We start from the raw sequence: 10672 nt of genomic DNA, 5'->3' as shown, positions 1-10672 counted from the left end.
ATAATATATCTTATTGACAAAAAAAAGGATAGTCAAAAAGTTTTCAGGAGGCACAAATTAATAAAGACAAAGCTAAGTGACAGAATGCAATGAAAGACGAGATGAAATCATTGTAAAAATGGGCACATATGAGCTGGTGGAGCTTCTTAAGGGCAAAAAGGCATTGAGAAAAAATGTGTTCAAGCTAAAGAGAGATGAAAATGGAGAAATTATGAAGTACAAAGCTCGACTGGTTGAAAAGGCTTTTGGACAGAAATAATGCATCAACTTTGAGGAGATTTTCTCACTAGTAAAGATTACTTTCATTCGTATAGTGTTAGGTCTAGCAACTAGCTTATTGAGCTTGAGCAATTTGTTACATTCATTCAAAGTAACTTGGAAAAAAGATCTACATGGTGCAACTATATGGATTTGAAGTGAATGAAAAAAAGAACATGGTTTGCAAATTGAAGAATGATCTATACAGGTTGAAACAAGCTTTGAGATAATGGTACAAAAAATTTGACTCTTTTATGATGAATCATGGGTACTAGAGAACTAAGGTAGATCCCTGTGTTACTTCAAAAGATTTTCTAATGGAAAATTTTTAATCTTTTTACTTTATGTTGATGATATGTTAATTGTAGAACATGATACTCAAATAATAGTTATGTTGAAGAAGGAGATTTCCAATACATTTGACATGAAGAACATGGGTCAAGCACATCAAATATAGGGAATGCTCTTGATAGAAAGGCCAAGAGACTTTGATTGTCACGAGAGAAGTACATTGAAAGATTCTTGAAAGATTCAGCATGCAAAGAGCAAAGGAAGTAAGTGTTCCACTTCCTAGCCATTTGAAATTGAGCAAGAAGATGTGCTCATCAACAAAGAAAGAAAATGATGAAATATTAAGTGTGTCATACTCCTCAGTTGTAGGGATTTTGATGTATGCAATGGTTTGTACTAGGCCAAATATAGCGCATGTAGTTAGTGTGGTAAGTAGATTACTCTCTAATCTAGGAAAACAACACTGGAAAGTAGTGAAGTGGATTCTTATATATCTAAGAGACACTTTTAATTTGTGTTTGAGTTTTGGAAATAATGAAACTGTGTTAGAAGGTTACACAGATGCAAATATGGCTGGAGATCTGGATCACAAAAAATTCACTTCGGGTTATGTGTTTACTTTTACAAGGGAAGTCGCGTCATGGAAATCCAAGTTGCAGAAATGTGTGACTTTGTCAACAACAAAAGCATAATACATTGCAGCAACTGAACTAGTAAGGAGTTATTATGGGTGATTATATTTTTCTTGGAGCTTGGTATTCAACAAAAATATGCAATTGTTTTATGTGATAGCTAGAGTGTCATAGATTTGAGAAAAAATGTTACATATCATTCTAGAACTAAGCATATTGATGTGAGATTTCATTGGTTAAGAGATGTAATAGAAAACTAGCTAATGAAGCTGAAGAAAATCCACACGGATAAAACCCGTCAGACGTGTTTTCGAATATAGTTCCAAAAGACAAGCTCGAACTCTGTTGTCGGTTTGTCGGCATTAATATCAAGTGATGACTTTAAGATTGGTGTGTCTCTCTGTGACTGAAGGGAGAGATTGTTGAACTTTGTGAGTCCAGCCCAATTAGGCACTTATTTAAGTAAACAAACTCTAAGAATGTTATTTACTTTATTATTGCTAGAAAGAGAGAACATTATGGGCTAAGAGACCTTTATTCTTTAAGCAGCAAGAATCATATTTTTATCAAAGTCAAGACATTTATTCTCTTCCTTTCTTACCTAGAGAGTGTTGAAACTTTTTATTTTATTTTCATCATTTTTTCGTTTCATCTCAACATTTAAAAAACATAGTATATGTTTTATATTGGTAGGAGATGAATCAACAAGGATTTGGATTTGATCACATCATATCATTGAGCCCATCAAAATTGAAGCAAATTATCATTTTCATCATTTGAGTAGTATGTTTTTATATTTTTTTTTTTATCTTGATAGTTGAATGTTGATTTTAACATTTTGATTCATCCCATAAAAAATTGATTTTGGAATAATACTTTTCTAGGTTAAAGATTCTTCTTTTAAATTTGTGGTTTTTTTTTTTTTACTCTAAATCTTTTGAGAGCATTGTTTCATAAATTCCTTTTATCTCAATTCATAATTATTGAGAACGAACCATTGCATCAACAACACCAACAAATATTAGGTTAAATAAAAATTAATCATTAGTAACGAAAATAGTGAGAAAATCATATAAATATAATTTAAAATATAATTTTGAAGACTATTCTTTAAAAATATTAAAAACAATTTTGATCTTTAAGTACTTAAATATTTTTTTTGTGAAGAGGTGGTCGAACATGTACTTAAAAATAATCACAAATAATATGGAAGTTATTAGTAGTAAACAATACCATTAAAGTTTACAACAGAAATATCATTTAAAACTTGTATTTATATTTTTTTTTTCATTTTCTTCTCTATTTTTATAATTTTATTTGATCATTAATTAATAAAAATCTAAATAACTTAGAATTTAATTTTGTTTAACAAAATTCCAACAAAACTACCATAAAAAGCAAGATCAAGCCAGCTCTAAATGTAACTTATTTTTAAAATAATAAAATATTTATACGAAAGTAAACTTTCAAAAATCGATATCAACTAGATATCTATTGTTATATATATATATATATATATATATATATATATATATATATATATATATATATATATATATATATATATATATATATATAACTTGGCATCACCTTCATTGGTTGAAAAATGTAAAAGTGGAAGGAAAGAGAGAAATTATTTAAGCAAATAAGATGATGATAAATCATTCCCTCACCAAATTCTCTCGTCAAATTCCCTCACCTAATCATTTCTCATATATATATATATATATATATATATTATTAATAAAGATTTATTTTTTATTTTATTTTAGTTAAAAATTAGTAGAAACAAATCAATTTATATAATTTGTTTTTTTAAATAAATTATTTTTTAATTTATTAATATTTAAAATTAAGTTAAAACATTCATGATTGTAATTAAAAATAATAATAATAATAAAATCAAAATATTTTATTTAATAATATTTTGCTTGAATTATTCCACAAAATTATTACAATATAAATGATAAAACAAAATAAAATAAAATTAGTGTACAAAAAAATTATTTAGATTTATCATACAAAATAGTGTATAGAATTATTTTAAATAAAATATTATGTACAAGGAGTCAACTAATCATTTAAAATTAAAAAGTAAATAAATAAAAAATATATATATACTTCACTCAATATAGTGCTATATATATTGAAATATAATTTCTCATAACATTTTTTTTATCAAATCTTAATTAAACTAATCACAATGATATAAAAAGGGAATAAAGTTAATATAAAAGAAGAAAAAACAAGAGATTCCATCTTTATTCAGACAAAAGTTGTAGAGTAGCATATAACTGTTGTAACATGAAAAGCAACCCAAACAAAATTATATGTTCTGAAAAACAAGTAGAATATGAAAGACACTCTTTTTTTGTAGCAAACCAAAAACAACTTTTATCATCATCGAAACAAACATCATCCATCGGCTTTCATCCTTCAACTTTTCTCGAATAATAAGTGGTTCTTCCACCTTGAAACTGATGTTGTTGATAAGACCTCCCCGCATATGTATCGCCTCCACCTCCTCGGATATTATTATTATTATTATGCCAGCCCCCAGCTCTTATAGGAGATCTACCGGGATTAACTGTCATGTTTGCAAACTTCTGAGTCATCTCCAAAGGATTAACAGTCTTCGTCGTATTATAATAATAATTATTATTATTATTATAGTTTTGGGTAACTGCATGTGAAAACACATTATAAATATCTAAAAACCAAATACAAATATTACAAACATCAGACAAAACAAATGCTTACTCGGAGGAGGTCGATATCGCGGTTGTAATTTGGCAGCAGCAGTAACAGCAGCTTGATTTGATGATTTATCATTCTTTATAGCATTCTAATATATATTACAAGTTCAAAATAATTGATTCAATATTTTGTCATACAAACAACAACGAGAAATTCTTGCAACAAGGTGTAATGTCTTACCATATTATCCATTTCCATCTTACTCTTCAATCCTGCAATACGAATAAATCATAAATATTGGATCAAAATATTAGCTTCCAAATAGGCTCAATTACAGATTCAGATTGCAAACACTTGAATGAATACCTGAATATGGAGAGAAGTTCATACTTGCAGAAGAAAGGTTATTTGGCACTTTCGAATTAGCCACGGTAACAGGATATCTTCCAGCTGATTTTTGTTCAGCCGCCGCATTCATTTCAGCTGCAAAGTAAAGAATTAGGTACATAATCTTTTCATAACAAAATATAAATTTTTCATAAGACTACTAACCAGATGGGTATGGGTGTATCTTTGCAATAGCAGTTTTGGAGCGAAGAGATGGTGGAACATAAAAGCAACTCTGCAGAGATGATATGGATGTGATTTAGTCCCGATATATAAATACAATTACAGACATACAGAAATTCAGTCAAAACTCCAAACCTGAAAGAAGTTATGCTGGAGGACATCCGAAACAGTAGGCCTCTTATGTGGATCCCAAGAGCAAAGCCACTGCATTCATATACAAGCAAATATCACATCATAAATTTGTCTTAACCAACCCCAATGAGGATTAAAGATTTGGCCAAATGTTCTAAGCAAGATTTAATGCCTATCTTTGCTCAAACTAGAACTAAGTTCCAGAAATAACCAAATATAGACTTAGTGCATGTTTGACAACTGAAAATTAAGTAAAAAAATGTACTATTGTAAAATAGTATAGATATTTTGAAAATTGTTATCTTATTCAAGGATATTAAACAAAGTTTAAATGTAATGATGTTGTGGTGGACATTTATCTCAAATTTGAATTAAGTCACGTTTTAAACGAAAATAAACATCAGTTCCTAAAATGTACATCTTGGAAAAAGAGGTGGTAAAATATTAAGTGAAAAAGATGTCACGAACAAGGAGCTAGTGTTGGGGGCACTTACTGAAATCAGATCAATAGCTTCTTCACTTGCTGATGGTATAAGCTCGGAAAGGTTGGCCCCAACAAGCTGTCATGGAAGATCAATCAAATGACATTTTACACATGTTTAGTTGGAAATGTTATGTCCAATAAATATCTTCGAAAAGCCATTTGGAACACAAACTGATGCTTATAATAATAAATAAATCCATGAAGCTTAAAACATATCCCAGTAGAACCAGAGTTCGTGACCCTTCTGAATCCTTTACAGTTATCAAGTGTCAAAACTCAATATCAAACTTGCTAATTTTACTTTATAACTACCTCCTGAAGATTATACCCATACATATAGAATTAACTTTGCCCAAGGAAACAAAGACAATCAAGCATCAAGGAAACAAACCTGTGGGAATTGAAAGTTCATAGCCTCTGCAAGTTTAAGCCCCTCAGACCATTCACTTCTAGTAGGGGTTCCTAAAACATTGCATATTTTGTGAAGTTCGTCAATTTCACTGCATTGGAAGAATTATAAACCATGCAATGGAGTTAGGAGTAGACACAGGAAAAAAAAATAATAAATGGATAAGTAATAAAAGGAACATAGGAGAACATGTCAAATATCATCTATAATAATGGAAACCAATTCAAAACAGATCAACTACCTTGACCCTGGGAAAAGTGGAGTGAGTGTAAACAGTTCAGCCATGATTGCACCCATAGCCCACATATCTATCAAAAGAGGGTAAACAAAGAATACAAAAACTGTAAGTAGGAACATATAAAACACAAAGTCAGTTATTAGCAGAAAGATTCATATGTTCCCACCAACTGAAGAATCGTAGAAAGAAGACTGGAGCAGAATTTCAGGAGCGCGATACCTATCAAGTTAATATGATAGCCGAGTAAGCAAAAAGTGGCATGATTTGCAAGATAATATATACATCAATAAATGTGACAAACTTACCATCGTGTTGAAACATATTCAGTGTATGGTGGTAGAGAATTTATCTCACGAGCAAGACCAAAGTCGGCAATTTTTAATGTATCTTTGGAGACCAACAAATTCTCTGCATGGAAGTTAATGCAAAATGTTGACAGTTCTCATTAAGGTTAAAAATTGCTCAAGCAGGTAAATAGGTATGATGTCCTTGGACATAAGTGCAGAATCAAAGAAATAATAGCAATATCTGTATCCGACAACAATAACAATAGAACATAGTGAGGAACATGCTAAAGAGAATAATGTAAAATGAACTTCCTGATCTTTACACAAGAGAACATCATCACACAAAGGCACTTTTGATAACATAGTTTATCACTTAATCTAAATGATTAAGTACTTATTTGAAAGTTCATTTGATAATGTTATTAAGAAAATAACTTTATTTTTTAAATTCATCTCAAATTAAGCAAAAAATATTTAACTTAATCAGTAAACTATCAATGACTTAACTCAATAATATAATAATCCAAAAGACAACTTTAACTCAACACATTAACCAAATACGTCATTACAAGGGTAAAATAGTCAAAATGCCTTTCCTGACATTATTTCCATATTTAATCAAATCAATTTACATTTTAAGTACTTAAAAGGTAGATATTTTCATTTGGTTTAACTCAACATTTATATTTCAGACATCTAACTCATTTCGCACTTAAATTTAAAATTTGCATCCAACATTTAATTTCCAATTTTATAACATGCCTAAGGCTCATTGCTACTTATGAGGGAATGATGGAAATACAGCATAGGAAGGAAAGATATAAAGAAAATAATGTAAAATGAAGTTCTCCTCCTTTAGTCTTTAGACATGACAAGAGCAAATCAAGGCCCATAGGACTCCTCCCTAATTATGAGGCAAACAAATGTGGTGACTAGATACACCATTTTGTAAGATACAAATGTCTGCGTTAATATGTCAATTAGATCCTTGTGAAAAAAGAATTGAATCTCAGTCCATATATATCCATAACAACTAAAAGTATGTAGCAGAAGCTTTAAAATTGATAACCCTAAAAGAGGAAATTAGGTTACCATACTATCTTTTTTAAACCAACTAATACAACTTAATAAGCAAGCTTGGGCATGCAATATATAACCAACAAAATATCTCCCTATTGAACCAGAAACAAAATTATTAATGCCTCATAAACCCTTGAAATTTACAAAGATTGTAACTATGTTTTTCAACAGAGATCATATGTGATGATGTTTTTGGCAGCTTATAAGGAAAAAGTTATTTACCTGGCTTAAGGTCACGATGGAAATATCCCCGATGATGCATATAAGCAAGACCTTGAAACACTTGAAAGCACCAAGTTTTAACTTCTGCTTCTGAGAAAGGTTTCACTCTGTCCTTCATAAGTTGATAAAGATTGCACTCCTGAATATGGAAATTTTATATAATTATGATTCTCAAACTATATACATTGAGAAAAAAGCACTCTGGAAAATTAAGAGAAAGATCACAGACCATGTATTCAAAGACAAAATATAATATGTCGTTCTCTCTAATGACTTCCTTCAGTTTTACGATATTCGGATGGTTCATCTTTTGCAGTGACTGCAAATATTAAGAGAACATTAGATTTAAACATCAATATAAATCAGAAACAAAATAAAATCAGTGAGATACATACCTTAACTTCCCTCAAATTCAGACATTCTTCCCAGGAGTAATATTTTCTCTTCATTTTCTTGATAGCAACCTACACAAACATACACAATCAGACTGGAAAAGAAACTGTATTTTGTCAGTTCAAAGTTATTTATAGTTCAACACTTACAATTTCACATGAACTTTTATTGATAGCTCGCCAGACATTGCCAAATGTTCCATCACCAATTTCTTTTACTAAATTGTACCTGAACACCCAACATTAGAATATTGAAAAAAATGAAATTGAACTAAGAATTACTGGGAAAAAATAGATATGACAATCTCACCTCTCCATTATTCAGCTACTCAACAATCCTCAATGCCTTATTTATTGAAAAAAAAATATGGCCTTCACTTGAAATTTTTGATAGGCAAAACCAAAACTTCAATAAGGCGTATTACTTCCTGGCTGAATCCAGTCTGTTAATTTGCAGCCACCATAGACAGGCACATATGATAATTGGATTTGTGATGGCAGGGCTTAACAGATTGAGTTAAATAGTCAGGTTGAAAGCCTCGCTTGCAAAATAAAATATCTAGAGCAAATGGTCCAAAGCCACATGACATCTTGACACAAGCCAAAGATTGGTTGCCAGGCTAGACTCACAACTCTATCCGAAACAGAAAAAACCAGAATAACACCACAAATTGATTGTAGCTACCTCAAATATGTTACACAGAATCTCTTGAGAACTCTTCAGCTAGTAACGTCTAATTAAGTCTGACTAAACAATCTGAGGTGACGGAAGATATTGACAAGCCCAAACTCTTCATAAAACTTCAAGATGTGTTTTGAAATATGAAACGAACTCAGTCTTTTTACTCCCAAGATTTAACCTGTGGAAACATGAAAAAGAAAGTACATCAATACATTTTTTCCATATTTCACAAGATAAAACCATTTCAAGATATGAACTGATGAATAAGATAGAAAGAAAGAAAAATATATTACCAAGATGATGGATCCCAAGGATGAAAGGATGAATGCCATACAAAAAATGCACTGCACGTGATACAATTGTTAGAGAACAATGAACAAATACAAATATACATGTATTTGCAAATACACATTAACTTACTCCTCAATGTGCTTGAAGTGTCAAGACCTTTTTCAGCATAAAGGATCATCAGATGTATTTAAGTGAAGTTAATGAAGGAAACAAACATATAATCTCCAAGACTGCAAGAACGCCACTCAACAAATTCCTGGAATGAAAAGACCAGGCTCTGAATGAAATCTGGCTTAAGGCATACTTTATCCATGAGTTATCAAAGGAAAGAAATCCTTCAAAATCAGTGTCCAAGGCAACCTGCCAAGCAAAAAGTAAAATTAAATTAAAAAATTTTAAGTTAATAGAATTCTCGTTCATCACTAACTAAAACATCGCAAGATTAACGAGTTAATCCATACCAAATCAACATAAAGCAAAAAAATGATAATCTAACAACTTAAACACTACAAAAAAACACAAACTGTACTGATGTATATGATTAAAATCCATTTTCAGAAGCAACATGAAGATGAACTATATCCATAGCAAGCCAAAACTATATCTGAATTCTCCACAATGTCATAAATCACATACTTGAGCCACAAGTTAACACCGATAAAAGTAAAACAAAAATAAACCTAGAATCCATCGCAAGAAATCAAGCATGAGTTACAGCTAACCTGACCTAATTCCCCCAAACTTATAACTATATATATAGATAACGAGGAGAAACAAAATTTGACCAAACTAAACAAAAACATAATCAAATAGACGAAAGGAAGGAACGCATAGAGAAACTACGGATCCAAAGAACGAAAAATAGTCAAAACCTTAACCCTAACCCTAAATACAATCGCCAACGATTATCTACCAATCATAAATCAACAAATCCAGATCAAAATTGACAAAAAATCAACAATACCTAAATCAGGTGGCCGATGCATAACATAAAATCGATAATCATATGGATAAATACCAATTGAAAGAGAAAAACAATAGAAATCGAGATAGCGATATGATACCTGAGGTAATAACTGCATAACCTAAGTCGCCACGGACGCAGAACGATCGGCTCCAGATCTTCTCCTTCTTCAAGTTCAGCCCTATCTCTCTCTCTCTCTCTATATATATATATATATATGTTTCTGCCCTCGTCCACGAAGAAGAAACCTATCTTTATATATTGAAACGCTCGAAAATCGCGTGGACGGAGTTCGCAATATTTTTATTTTTTTATTTTTGATATTTAGTAGGATGTTTCCTGTTTCATACTTATTATTATCGACAATTTAAATAATTTATTTTATTAAATTATTTATATTATAAAGAAATTTATTATATATAAACTTATAGGATAGTGAAGATAATAAATTAACTTTTTAAACTTTTACAAAATAAAAATAAATAAACGTTGACCTATAAAAAAGGACATATGACAATAAAGATTATTTTAATTAATCTAAAATGACTAGGTATCTAGTCATTAATTCAATCATTATGCATTCAAATATTAATAAAATATTTTATTATATATTTATGCATCTAATACTTTTTAAGTTAGGATCTTTAATCATCATTAAATAAAAATAAGATGATTATTCAATTAACTTTAGTTCGATTAAATAGGTTGTTATATATAAAAATATACTTTAAAACTTTTATCTATTACATAAAATTATTATCACTTAATTTAACCTAAAAATAATATTTTTTTATTAAATTAGTGTATTTTCTTGATGCAAAAGAAATATGGATAAAATAATCTGAAGATAATAATTTGACTTAAAATGAAATTAAACATTAATAAAAAAAATTGTAACCCATTAGAATAGCTCTTTTTTATTTAATTGGTCAAATATTGAGTTTAAATCTTATTAAGAATATTTTAAATTTAAATGAAAGTGAAGTCATGATTATGTGGGTAAGTTGTTAGATTTATATGGTATTTTAGATCTAATTATAATT

The 10672-nt window shown here is 29.8% G+C and overlaps 1 protein-coding gene across 2 annotated transcripts; it reads right to left on the bottom strand.

The window, feature by feature from the left end:
• Positions 1-3414: 3414 nt before the first annotated feature.
• LOC124925631 (cyclin-dependent kinase F-4-like) lies at positions 3415-9878 on the bottom strand. 2 transcript variants are annotated; one of them, XM_047465688.1, is made up of 19 exons: positions 9730-9878; positions 8795-9025; positions 8668-8718; positions 8003-8552; positions 7843-7921; positions 7696-7764; positions 7530-7619; positions 7301-7439; positions 6017-6119; positions 5878-5930; positions 5715-5781; positions 5456-5564; positions 5075-5140; positions 4584-4652; positions 4431-4500; positions 4245-4361; positions 4119-4150; positions 3942-4026; positions 3415-3864 (listed from the first exon to the last, which is right to left on the bottom strand). In XM_047465688.1, exons 4-19 carry the CDS (start codon positions 8008-8010, stop codon positions 3611-3613), a joined length of 1410 nt encoding a protein of 469 aa, XP_047321644.1. In that variant the 5' UTR covers positions 8011-8552; positions 8668-8718; positions 8795-9025; positions 9730-9878; the 3' UTR covers positions 3415-3610. The 2 variants fall into 2 exon arrangements, with proteins under 2 accessions (XP_047321644.1, XP_047321645.1); XM_047465689.1 differs by having other exon boundaries at positions 3415-3768.
• Between the last annotated feature and the right edge of the window lie 794 nt (positions 9879-10672).

This window comes from Impatiens glandulifera, chromosome 2 (genome assembly GCF_907164915.1).
Source record: "Impatiens glandulifera chromosome 2, dImpGla2.1, whole genome shotgun sequence".
In the NCBI taxonomy this organism is placed as follows: Eukaryota; Viridiplantae; Streptophyta; class Magnoliopsida; order Ericales; family Balsaminaceae; genus Impatiens; species Impatiens glandulifera.
This window is presented reverse-complemented; position numbering and strand designations above follow the sequence as displayed.